This window comes from Bos taurus, chromosome 2 (genome assembly GCF_002263795.3).
Source record: "Bos taurus isolate L1 Dominette 01449 registration number 42190680 breed Hereford chromosome 2, ARS-UCD2.0, whole genome shotgun sequence".
Lineage (NCBI taxonomy): Eukaryota > Metazoa > Chordata > Mammalia > Artiodactyla > Bovidae > Bos > Bos taurus.
Genome location: NC_037329.1, coordinates 58,341,453 through 58,355,162, shown reverse-complemented (window position 1 = coordinate 58,355,162; position 13,710 = coordinate 58,341,453). Strand labels below are relative to the sequence as shown.

The window sequence follows — 13,710 nt, the reverse complement described above, 5'->3', positions numbered from 1 at the left end:
CAACATTTTTTAATTCGTTAGACTTGCAAGAGCTACACATTTTAAGCTGACAGTGTAAAACCTCTAAAAGGTTTTTCAAAAAAGCTTTGTGCCTTACTTAGCATTTTGACCACTAATCAGAAACAATAAAAAGAAAATTAAGGAAAAAACTACAGAATGAAAAGTAACAATGCCTTTCTTTTCCATTCGGAAACCTATTGAGCTATAAACTAAGTTCCCAAGAGCAGTCAGCTTCCCATGTGGAAGGCATTTAAAACTGAAGGACACAACATAATCTTAGAACAGGCCAACGGAACACCATTTATACCGGGAGGTGACTGGCTGGAACACAGGATCTAATTGTCTAATACCAATTCTCATTTTAAATAATGTCTAAGATAATGACGCTTTTAATGAGGAGTCCATTTTAAAGCCTAGCCAACTCTAAGTTGTAACCATGATATGGTGGTATTTTTTTTCTCCTCAGCACTGTCATCTAGGCAACAGACAATTATTGATCCTACACTAGGAAACACTGTTTTGATGTTTATTGATCCAAACTATATGAGGGGAATTGTGATTTCTGAATGGAAGACAGTCATGAATTATCACTTCTTGTAAATACAGAGCTGTGGATAAATATATGTTATGACTATCACACTCAATAACTATCATAATTAACAATTTATTAAAATAAAAATAACCTCAATAAGCTCATGCGGGATAATACTGTATAATGATGAGCTTAAAATTGTAACACTTTGCATCAGAAATATTCTGATTTTATAGGTTTCTAAAAATTTGCTAACTTGCATCACTTTTTTAATTTATATTTTACTTGATAAACTCATCATTGTATTACAGAAAAACAAGTTGAAATGTATAACAATTTTTTAAATCACCACTAAATTTTATCTTAAACTCAAGCTAATCATCCATTTATTTCAAATTTAATCTGTTTTACAATCTGCATTTTACTTAGAGGCAAAAATCACACTTATTATGAGTTACCAATAATAATGCAAATCTGAAAGAAGTTGTCAACTGGCGAAGTTTTTACCTTGTATCATGTCACAAAATAGCACTCATTTTATTATAATGTTAACTCCAAATGCTAATTCTCTTTTCATTCGATGGCAGATGAGAAATCGTGTGCTATTAATGTTTTTATAAAGAATATGTTGCTGTACAAGAATTTTAAAGAAAATAATACATTCGGGTTTGCTACTTAAATTCTGCAAATGCCTAGTAATCTTACTTTGGGTATAACAAAACACTGAACACAGGCCAGGAGAACTGGGCAAGGACAGGTCACAGACACACATACTTCATAGTTTACCTGCAATATTTATCCATTCAGCTTAGTGTTTTCTTAAAAATGGTAAATATCTCCCAAGTAAGTAAAAACCTGTACCAGTGTTATATGATAGCGACTTATTTGGGCTCAACTCCCTCTGACTATTTTCATATGAATCAGACAAATTTCTTAAAATTAAAATTTCAATATCCCCAAATGAATCCACTACTCATTTAAACATATTTAGCATTTTATGATGGCAGTGGGAATGGAAGTAAAATCCATTGCCAACAATAATCCAGCCTTGTTCCCTCTGCCTCCCACCAAGGGCAGATGAACTAAGTCCATCTGGTTCCTAGAAAGTGAAAAAATTAGTTTTCAAACATTTGATCCACTTGTTCCTGGGATTTAGCAAAGAAGTTCAATATTAGCTGAAAAGGTAGAATAAAATTAGAAGCCATTTGAAGAGCCAATTTATTACTTTTTTTTTTTTTTTTTGCTGGGGTGGGGCGAATGTTGGGATTGGGGGGTGTTTCATTTAGATTTACCCAGCTCAGCTATTCTGTTTTCCTTTCACATTCTAACCCCCTTGTGTTATAAGGTTGGAAACAGCTATAAGATTGTGGAGAATGTAAACAGCTTTTTATTGTCCAAAAGGATGGCAGTGTAAGGAATGTGTGCTTATCACACAGCTGCAGCTCCCCACCTCACTTACCATGATAAAGTGCTCCAGGAAAAAAACATTACAATCCAAGCACAATCCAAAAATGGATTAGAATTTGACATACACTTCCTTAAAAACTAATCAATCAATCCATGCTGTAATATTAGAATCTAGCTCTTAAGGAAGGTATACAATCCTGTCAAGATGTATTTTTTATTCCCTATTGACTCTGGTTGTGTGGAGGAAAAAAAAAAAAATCTAACATTCCCCATAGAGTAGCTGATAGGAGAACTTTTCCCAACACATCCCCCAATATGGTCCCTCATCTTTAACAGTCTAATACAGTGGAACAGATACACAGTTGATGATCACTGAATGCAAAGTTAAATGAATGAAAAAAAAAAAAAGAATGAACTAAGAGATCCTTGAAGATCCTACCTAAGTAACCTAAGTACCTTATTTCCCCAGACTTCTATAGTTTAACTTAATATACACCATACAAATGTGCTTTGTTAGATCATCTTGTATTGGCATCCAGATCAAGCATTTTAAAAAGCAAATGATACTGAAGACTAATGTGAAAAATATGTGGCACGCTTAACGCCTGGCATGCAAAATGTATTTTAACATGCAATATTGTATATAGCCAGTATGTGCTGGCTCATTCAAGGACAACGTCGGAGCATCACTGCATTTTCTTCTTGATGCCATTGAAGAATTTCTTGGTTAATGCTGCGCAGGTGAAGCTCATCTCCGTTGTATAAAGAATGGACAGGCCTTTCGGTGTCCTCACCCCTTCACTAAGAGCGTTTCGAGTTCCTTCCATCCCCAAACTTGCAAATATCTCTGCGTCTACAATATGATATGTATCATACAGAAACTTTAATAAGTTACTTGGTTTTTTCCTCGGAGAAGTGGGAGAGAGAGAGAGAGAGGACAGATGGAAAGGGAGGAACACATTATCATGCTTGTGTTCCTTACCCCTGTTTTAACAGCCCAGATTCAACTGGGTAAAGTCTTAAGTATGAGGACCAAAGAAACCCTGGCTTCTGGCGAAAGCCCTCTTAATAGCACGGTATTAAGTGCCTAGAGAGCAGGAGAAACCCATCACAGACGTGGACTGAGCCACAGCAATCCCCTTACGGAATTTTACTTTAAAAGTTGTTTTCTTGAAGATTTTACTTAGGTTCTCCCTTAAAGAGAATTATCTAGCAACCCATACATCATACAGGTAATTCGGAAGGAGGATAGCGTGGCGCCAAGCCTCCAAGCAAGGAGGGATGAGTGTCACCCCTGGAGCTGTCGCCGAGAGCCTCTCTAGTGGACCCTGCGTCACCTTCTAATTCCCTTCCTATTCCTCAGCTCCCCCTGAGCCTCCCAGAACCGACGGGAGAGGTCTTTGGGAACAGAATGCTTAGAGATGACGGGGTGGAGTTGGACTTGAAAGTTACATCCTGCCTCCCCCGTCGGCACAAAACCCCATCCTAGTCCCCAGCGCCAGATTGGAAAACGAAGAGAAATACAATCTGTCTCCCAAATCGGTCTTTCGCCTAAGTTTTTCCCCACCAAGGAGCCACTAATCGGTCCCGAGAACGAGGATGCACGATGCAGAGGTTTAGAAGTGTTTGCGGGCATCCGTGCAAAATAGCACGTGAAAAATAAAAGCCACAAAGCCTCTCAAACTCTGGGTCTTTCAGCCCATCTTCATCACGTCCGTCTAGCCTTCTCCCCTACTTCCCTCCTCGATCGCTTTTCAATAAACCTCTTCCTTCTCTCGCACCTTCTTTCCTGCCACTTTCTGCCCTTTTCACTCCAGTCCTCCAGTCTCAAGCCAACAAAAGCCCCTCACCAGCCTCAGGGTCCTCTCTGAATCCCACTCCCTGATTCTTCCGCTTCAACCTCTAAAGCAAACCCCCAAACTCCCTCGGCTGCGCGCGCCCCCAGCACCAGGTCCCAGCAGCCCCAGGCTCCGCTTCTGAGTCGGCCACCGGCGCGGTTTTCCCGCCGAAACGCGGCCCTGGCGCGCGGGGCGTGGGGCGCGGGGCGCGCGGCGGGCCGGGCACTTACCAGCTGCAGCAAGCCGGGGACCACCACGAGGGGCAGCGGCCGCAGGCGCATGGTGCCGGCTGGCGCGGCGTCTCACGAGCTGCGCGCCCTCGCCTGCCACTCGCGCATCTCCACTTCGGGGGGCAGGACTGAGGACGCCGGGGACACAGCGCGGCGCTTCCTTCCCGGAATCCGAGCGCAACGCCGCGCCGCGCGGGTCGGGTGGGCGGGCTGGGAAAGGGGTGGGGGAGGGCGAGCGGGAGATGCTTCTGGGGCCCCCGCGCGCCCCTCCTTGGAGGGGGCCGGAAAAGGAGCGTGCGGGGCTGCTGGCGCTCCGGCTTGCTGCGAGGGGCTCCAGCGGTGCTGGGGGCTCTGGCGTCCCCGGGTCGGGGTGAGCGCGGGGGTCTCCGCGGGCGGGGAGCTGCGGCTCCGGCGCTTTGGTGCAGGGTTCCCCCGCTGGGCTGCTCTAGGCGGGCAAAGCGGAGCGCGCCCGGGAGCCCAGCGAGGCCCGGCTCCTTCTTCGACCCCACCCAGCAGAGGGCCAGTCCCGGTGGCTCAGTTGGGTCAGGCGCTCTGCCCACTGACCAGCTCTTCTTTTGCACGGAAAGAGGCAGCGGGGATGGGGTGTGGGTGAGGTTTCCCTGCTTGGATGCCGAAGAAGTGCGCCCGGAAAGCACCCAGGGAGTTCGAGGGGAAGGAGACGGCCAGGTCCTGAGACGGGGCGTGGGGGAGCTGCTAACAGGAAAGCCTGCGGTGGGTGGTGGTTGAGTGGGGCGGGGGTTAGGGTAGGGGGGCTGAATCCCAGGACGTCTCGGAAGGGCGCCCCACTCCGCGGCAGCACTGGCTATCTCGGAGTCCAAGGCAGGGGGTCCAAAGTGCAGCTGGCGGCTGAAAGAATTTTCGGACGTGGAAAGTAGTGGAGACCTAGAGGGACCTTGAGGAGGGGTAGCGACAGGGCTGTGAGAAGCCGAGCTAGCAGTAGGGGGCCAGGCTTACTCGGTTTTGAGGATGCTTTGAACTGCTTGGTGTCCAGGTTCCAGATAGAGCTGCGCCCGGGCGCCCGGGGGGAAGACTTAGAAGAGGAGACCCCGCTGCAGCCTCCCCATCGGCAAATCTTCGAGAGGGATATTTTTGAGGCCAAGGCTGGACAAGACTACAAATATGCTGCCTGGCATCCTCACCCCCATGTTAGCAAGTCTCCATTTGAGAGATCCTTAACCTTTAACTATTTCTGTGCTAGACACTCAAGTCAAGGGCCAGTGGGGCTCAGGGACTCCCCCATTTACGGTGGATGAAAATTTAGACATCATCCATCAACCCCTTAATGAACAGATGGGCAATCTAAGGTCTAAAGAGGTAAAACTGCTTCTCCAGAGATAAGTCCCTAGGCAGCTACTTCAAAAGAACACGCAAGGATAGTTCCTACCTCTCTTGGAAAAGAAAAACACGTTGAGGCGAGGGAGTGGAGTTGCGATTGATTTTCAACCTTTAGAAAATAAAACACAACAAAGTGAAATTTGAGTTGGAATTGTAGGGGGAAAATGTTTCCATCTCCTCCTCGCACCAGGACTGAGGTGGGTAAGCAGGGTCCCACCCTTCCTTTCTTTGGGTGTGTCAAGATTTTGCCGACAGTGTGCTTGTCCTGTGCTCAGTCCTGTCTCACTCTTTGAAACCCCATGGACTATAACCCACCAGCCTGCCTCCCTCCGTGGAATTTTCCACACAAGAATACTGGAGTGGGTTGCCATTTCCTCCTCCAGGGGATCTTTCCAACCCAGGGATCAAACCCTCCTCTCCTGGAGGTCATTCCAGACTGTTCTGGGCCCCTGTGTGACTTTGAGAGGTGTTGTCTCTGAGGCTGTGGGTGGGATATACAACTCCATTCCCTGTGGAGGAAGAGTCAAAAAAGGATTATATATCCTTCCTAACTCTTGGCCAAGGGTGACTGGTGAATTATAGGACCCATGCAAAGGCTGCAGTAGCAACAACCCACTTCTGCTTGTCCTAAGACTTAAAATCATTATTTGCATATCTAAATATATAACTCACCTCCCTATAGTTACCCTTCCCCTTCACAAATATTCTTTACCAAGACTGGGAGCTCGCTTCTAGAAAGTTATTCTATCCTGGATGCAGAAATAAGATCATTGCAAAAAATGGGACAGATGTAAGTTGATCGGCTTGTCCAACTTTGTCTTTGCATTTCATTTACAGACAATCTTTGGAAAGCGATGAATAGGGAACGGATTGGCAGACATTAGAGGAACACCTTTATGGAGAGGGGCTGCTAAAAGAAGAAGAAAGGCAAACAGTATTGCAAGAGGCAGTACCTCATTTAGACTTGGTGTTTCTGCAGGAGTCCCAGCTGACTCATCTCTAAAACTAGAAGGTGAGGTCCCGTCTTGATTTAGTGGTCTCCAATTCTGTTATCACTAGCTCTTTCAATGAGGAGTGCTGGACTTAACACACTATTGAAATGAATAAATGACTTAATGACTCTTTTCTTTAAATTTGGTCCTATTTCTTAGACCATTTCTGCACTTTTGGGAAATTTATGCATAAAATTTTGAAGTGAAACCTCAACTTGGACATGTGTCCTAATACTAAGTATTTTCACAATGGAACTTGTTGAAGGGTGTTGGATTCCAAGCTAAGAGCTAAGGGACACAGGAGAATGTGTGTGTCCCGTTGCTTAGGCTGTGGAAGAGAAGCACCCAGGATCCCCCAGTCTGCTATTACTGTGTTTATTTATAAGGTGATTGCTGCTAATTTAGTGTATTCCTGAAATTTTACTGTACGTATTATGGTAAAGTGAAAGGAAGGAAGAAGGGAAGGAAAGGAGGGAGAGGAGCGGGGAGGGAAGGGGAAAAGATAGGCAAGAATGATAGACTTTGCTGGCAGTCCAGTGGTTAAGACTCTGCATGTACGGAGCAGGGGTCATGGGTTCAGTCCCTGTTTGAGGAACTAAGATCCCAAATGCCTACACAGTGTGGCCCAAAAAAAATTTTTTTAATTAAAAAAAGAAGCATGCTAGAAGCATTAAGTGCATTGACTCTGTCATTCAGAACACTCAGTGTAAACAGGAGCATGCCACAAACGAGACAGTCTGGGAGAGTTGAAGTGTTGCCCAGGACAGTTGGAGGAAGGGCAGATCCTTGGAAACCAGCATGACTGCTTCATAGCAGAGATGAAATGTGAGCTTCTGAGAATGGCCGGATTTAGTTTATGTAGGAGAAAATAGGTAAAGCCATTCCATGTGGGAAGAACGACATGAGCAAAGGCCGAATGGAGGGACTTCATGTGACTTCACTGATGGATGGAAAAGAAAAGGAGAGGAAAAGTATGTTATAGGTGAGATGGTAGGGATCTGGGAATGCCAAGCTAAATAGGTTACCTTGGTCTGCAGGAAATAAGGAGTCTTCCAACTTTTTGGAGTAGGAAAGTCAGACATCAAGTGGAATAGAGATATATGCAGTGGTAACAGACAGGATTGTCTAAAGCAGGAGACTGCATGAGGAGATGGTCATGGTTGTTTGAAAGCAAAGAAGGAAGAAATGTGATGCAAGAGCTGCTACAGAGGAACAGGGAACTGAACTGGCGGTTGGAATATTGTAAAAGTGTCTCGGCATATTAGAGGAATTTTTTTTAACATCGTCCCTTTCTCAGAGGCAATTTAACATCTAGAGAATCAGATCATTGCCTTTTTCATTTTGCAAGTGTGGTTTTCCCAGTGTGAGGGGAGTGAAAAGGGTCTTTTCATGTAGACAAAGTAGCAAAAAATAGAACCTACCAAATTTTCCTGCCATATGATTCCACTGTAGTCTTTTTAAAAGGCAACTTATGGGTATATTCGGAGAAGGCAATGGCACCCCACTCCAGTACTCTTGCCTGGAAAATCGCATGGACGGAGGAGCCTGGAAGGCTGCAGTCCATGGGGTCACTGAGGGTTGGACAGGACTGAGCGACTTCACTTTTCACTTTCATGCATTGGAGGAGGAAATGGCGACCCACTCCAGTGTTCTTGCCTGGAGAATCCCAGGGACGGGGGAGCCTGGTGGGCTGCCGTCTGTGGGGTCGCACAGAGTCGGACACGACTGAAGTGACTTAGCAGCAGCAGCATGGGGATATTGTCAATGCTTTGAAAGCCAATCTGTCAACTTGTGGCTCCCTTGGACCATTTGCCTTTTCCTTGTGCTTCTCCTCTGCACTTACTTTCTCACCACTTACTGTTCATTAGCATCATAACCAGAATGTGTATAAGAACATCATATGCCGTATAATATTTGAGAGCTGTGGTGTATATCAGACACTAACCAACTTTCTCACTTTATATTTAAGGAAATGGAAGCTCGAAAGGTTATGTGACTTGCTTCAGGTCATCTGGAGAGAGGCATGGGCACATCTGAAACTTGATTCAAAGCCTTCAGTTTCTTTGTGCAGAGTCTTTCCAATTCATCACTCTGCCTCAGGTATTTTTCAACTGACCAGCAGTTATAAAAGTTGTGATGTAGTGAATGAATGAACCTTTAGTGAGTAAGAGTTGTGGGAGTGATCTATGGATGCTAAAAGCCCCAGAGTCTATCTTATTATCAGGAAAAGAGGTCTGACAGTACCAAGCCTGAAGCATTGATGAGGTAATAATTTTAGAAGGGTGAGAGGATATAGAGAATTGCATGGCACATGGCTCTGCAACCCTCTGCGGAGGAGTAATCAGGACTCGGGAACATGGCAGTATTACGCCAAGGATACAGGGAATTCTCAGGGAGCCTTTGGACCTCTTTGAAAGCTGGTGGGCTTTTTGGTAGGAATTCGGAACAACAAATCCTTTTGAGTTGCCACTCTTGTTGAGTAATTGAATATTCTTTAGTCACCATTTTATTAATATGATGCTGTGTTACACTGACTCAACCCTGATGGCACTGGGGACTTTAACCTCTTTAAAAGTGTACTTAAACAGTGACATTTTTCACCCAAGAGATTTCACTATACAGCCATGGTTGAAAACTGCTGCTCTACAGAAACTTACTTTTCCCCCCTCCCTTTCCTTCCCCCTCTCTCCCTTCTTCTTCTTTTTTTTTTTTAATTGGAGAGTAATTGTTTTACAATGTTGTGTTAATTTCTGTCTTACAACAGTGCAAATCAAATCCTTTCTCCCTTCCCTTCCCTATAGAATTGTAGCCTCCACATTTGGAATGTACTAAGAACTTATTTATATTCTTAGTTCTATGGGACTTTTCAGGAGAGAACTGGACATTTTCTTGGTAGATGGGTCAGCATGTTTGGGGGATTTATGAAGTTTTATCACATAAATGTTATCAGTTGCCCTAAGTTCAAACACAAATCAAAGAGTTCTTCTACAGTGAAGTTTTTTTGCCACAACTATATTTCTTCACTTGGATGTTAGAAGGTGCTACCAGCAAAGTACTGGTGGCTGAAGCCACCATCAGCAGCCAAGAGGAGAGGTTGGAGGGAGGGGAGGAGAAGCAGCCTGTGGGTCCTAGCCAGTCCTGTGATGATGTGGGTGAATATCAATCAAGACTGACAAGGTGGGAGAGAGCATCTCTACCGGTCAGAGTGCGTTTTGTAAAGTTGTCGCTGTGTTTCAAAGTGTGTTGCCATGCAGTGTTCATATACGCATGATTATTTGACTGAATGGTCACCTTTTTTTTTACTGGTATATCAAGTATAATGGATGTCATTGCTAGGAAATCAATTAACTTCCTTCAAATGTAGCTTCCTATATGGAAAGAAGGCAGGAGAACAGAGCTATAGAAGATTAGAATTGGAGCATTTTGCTTAACCCTTCAGTTTATAGATGAAAAACCTGAAGCCCAGAGATGGAAAGTGATATTCTCAAGGTCACACAGCCAGATGATGGCATAGGAAGGTTAGACTCCAGGGTTAGTGCCGGGGGAGCTCACGCCAACCTCTTTTCATCCCAGATGTCTGTCTGTCTTCTTCCAGGAACTCTAAATATTCTCAGATTGGAATCTTTTCCTTTGATTAGTTAAGGTAGTGTTCTGTAAATGTGTTTTTCCCTTGCTGTCTTTCTGTTAATTATTGTGGACCAGATATTAGACACTCCACAGCTCCATCCTACCCCCAGAGTCACATCTGACTCTTCGCAACCCCATGGACTGTAGCCCGCCAGGCTCCTCTGTCCATGAAATTCTCCAGGGAAGAATACTGGAGTGGGTTGCCATTCCCTTCTCCAGGAGATCTTCCTGACTCAGGGATCAAACCTGGGTCTCCTGCATTGCAGGCAGACTCTTTACCATCTGAGCCACCAAGGAAACCCAGAGTAAGCCTAGCACAGTCAAAAAAGCCTTTTGGTTTCAAATACACAAACATAACTGAAACAAGTTGAACAATTACAACAGAAAGCTATTTAATGACTCATAGGAAGGTCAAAGGCTGAAGGTAGTTTCAGGCAATTTGAAATGAAATTCAGAAATTTTTGAGTGGGATATTGGGTTAGCCATCCTGAGGGTGTGAGTCCATTTATGATGGGCTGGGAGCACAGCTGCAGAAAGCTTAAGGTTGGACCTTAGAGAGCAGGGGTTGAAAATCTATCCTCCAAGAAACTGGCTTTTTAAAGAGACTGACCACCTCCCAACCACCAACAATTTTCTGCAGATGGAATTTGAAGTTGTTTTCTGTAGTTTTTCACTGATTTTCCCCCAGATATCTTTTTCCCTTGACATGTTCTTTCCTTGCTCAGATGCCTCCAGTTTTTCTTTCATGGATATTTGAATGACTCTCATCTCCTAACTTCTCATACTCCAGCTTTTTGTGTCTACTTGAACAGCACCTTGATGACCCTCACCTCATTTAACACAGACCCTGTATCAGATGAACTGAGCTTGAAATATGTGAAAAATGGTTCAGAATCACAGGACCAGGGATTTCACTGGTGGTCCAGTGGCTAAGACTCTGCACTCCCAATGCACAGGGCTTGGGTTCAATCCCAGGTCAGGGAACTAGATCCCACATGTGGCAACTAAGGATCCTACATGCCTCAAAAAGATTGAAGATGCTGCTTGCCATAGCCAAATAAACAAAAATAAAAAACCCCAGGAGCATCCCCATATACCACTTTCTGCTTCTAAAGTAATATGAGTTGATTCTTTTGTATGATGGAAGCCATCGCTTATAAAAGCATAATGCCAGTTATCCTTCCTAGTAGGTCTAACTATGCCAAGGCACTGTCCATTGACTTCAAGCAATTGCAATTCATTTTTTTGTTTATAGCCAGGTTGTTATTTTTGTAAACATTGCATTCTGAAATACAGGTGGCTTTTGAACTAGCAGGATGATTGAGGCACAAGAAAGTTTTGCTTTTTGAGTTCTGTGCAGTGCAACCAACATGTTCTACCTGTGGTCTCTCTGGACATCAACATTACCATCCAAGTGCTGCTTTCATGTTTTATATCAGTGTGTCAAATGAGTGGTGCTTTCCTTGTCTTCCAGCAGAAATTGTGTTAGGAAATGAGTGGGCTAGCTTTCCTACCCAAATCGGTATAGATTTGTGTTACGTGGCTGCTGAGGTTTGGTACAAAACTCCCCATTTCTAGGCATTTGGGCCATCTCTTTTTCCCCTCTGCTGATCTAAAATGAACTTGTCTGACTTTCCCTGGCAGAGTAATAATTGCACGGAGAAGCCTTCTCTCCGTTTATTGAAACATCTTGAGTGCTATCTACTGGTCAAATGTGGCATTGCCTCAGAAAGTGAGCGTCAGGCAAATTGTCATGGGTCTTCTAAGGATAACTTTTGTCTACTGGCTGAATATATGCTGAACAAATGCCGTATGTTTTAGCACATCCTGAAACATACTAAGGACCTGCATTCTTAAATTATATCATTGCCAGGGAATCACTCATTGCCTTCTGGATCAAAAGACCCCTTGATTAAGAGGCATACAAATTAGAGTATAAGTGCAGTGTAACCACTGGGTAGGTGCCCACTTGTCCTTCCTTGAAATGAATAACTGAATAGTTTAAGTCTGATTCTCAATTTGCTGAGTAATGTCAATGGATAAAACTAAACCTTTAAAATGAGCTTTATGGAGTCAGTCAATAATGCTATGTCTTCATTGTATAAAAAGGAAGACAATTTACACTCAGTACTAGGTAATAAGCATATGCCAATACTAATAATATTGATCAGAATGCTTAAAAGATAACAGTTAATATTTAGTATGAGTTAAAATTCATCCAACTTATTCTAACCAAACTATATTTTCTGCCCAAGGTCTTTTGTTTCAAGCACCTGGTAACTTATCCAGAGAGGCATATTATGCTTTAGTCAAGATCCCAAAAAAGAACATATGAGGAGGGAGTGCAAAGCATTGAACAACTGAGAATCAATGAAAAGTGATCTGAAAGTCAAGCGGTCTTCTTCTTCTAGCAAAATGAATAATTTTTGCATTTAAGACAAATAATTGTAAAGGAAAGACCAAGTACAGGGATCACTATTGATTATCAGGAAATAATGATGAGAAAGGGCTAATGTGTTAACATCATTTAGGCAAAGATCCAGATGATGAAGCTGTAGTTAACAGGAACTTTATAGATACACATTGATTTAACAGTATACATGGAAATCCTATCATCATTTTTAAGTTATTAAGATACAACTTATGCTGCCTTTTACTTATTTTAAATTGTTTATTCAGTAATTTGGCATTATTTATGTCACTTCATATTAATACCTATATATTCTCCTGAAAATTATAATTTTAAAAATTGAATACCCTAGATTTTGAGACTGTGTGATTTTTGTAACATATTCAGTTATCTGTATGCTACTAAATAATGACAGATAGAAACATTTTGATTTATAATGAAAAAGAGAACGAGTTAAAATATGTAGATAAAATTTAAAACCATTCTGTTTCAGCAATAGAATATTAAAATATATACATATATTTATAGGCATAGGCAGGAATCTCACTAATACTTATTTTTCAATCATTCCTAAATTTAGCTTTCTTTTTTTTTAACACCAGGTGCTGTACATATATTATCACATATAATCATTACAACGATCCTGTAAGGTGGGTATTATCTGAAATTTGTAATGGCAAAGCTGAGGAATACAGAAATCAAGTATTTTGCCCAAGATGACTTAGCCCTCATGTAACAGAACCCAGGATTTGGACCCGGAAACTCCAGAGCTTTCTCTCCTAACTGTGACATGACACTGTCTCCAACTGTGTTGCTGTTTACATCTTGTCAATAAAGTTCCAGGTCTGTGCAAACTCTTCATGATTTTCCTCTCACGGTGACCAACAGAAATGAGAATCTGTGCAAACTCTTCATGATTTTCCTCTCACGGTGACCAACAGAAATGAGAAAAAGTAGCATATGGTGTGTTGCTACTAGAGAAGTTGTGTTTATGTGGGGGTGTGTATGTGTGTGTGTGTGTGTATGTGTGTGAAAATATTTGGCACCTTGCCTGACACTGAGTGGGCTTGTTAAATTTGAATCATGTGAATACTGGTTTCAAACTGAAAAGAAGTAAGCTTTTTTTCATTTTACTAGTAATCCCTGTAGACGTTTGCTCTGTGATGCCGTCGAGCTGAGAATGACATTTCCCAGTGTCCTTTTCCCTGTTTAGTTGTGTTGGAGTTGGCCAAAGAGATCTGATCTGCATGAGATCTAGGAGGCTGCCACTAGGTATGGGCCAGTCATTCCTCTCTAAAGCTCCTCAATTTTCAATGAA

At 43.0% G+C, this 13,710-nt stretch overlaps 1 protein-coding gene and 1 long non-coding RNA gene across 2 annotated transcripts in view; one reads left to right on the top strand and one right to left on the bottom strand.

Moving 5' to 3' along the window:
• Positions 1–4,093, bottom strand: part of NXPH2 (neurexophilin 2) — a 126,632-nt gene extending 122,539 nt beyond the window's left edge. Inside the window, 1 exon segment of the mRNA NM_174406.2 lies at positions 4,008–4,093. Within this exon segment, the coding sequence (NP_776831.1) occupies positions 4,008–4,058 (51 nt within the window). The 5' untranslated portion in view covers positions 4,059–4,093.
• Positions 4,094–5,527: 1,434 nt separating this feature from the next.
• LOC107132265 (uncharacterized) lies at positions 5,528–13,240 on the top strand. Its single transcript, XR_001502297.3, has 3 exons — positions 5,528–6,375; positions 8,325–8,455; positions 12,995–13,240. It is a non-coding gene; the product is annotated as an uncharacterized lncRNA (long non-coding RNA).
• Positions 13,241–13,710: the final 470 nt, after the last annotated feature.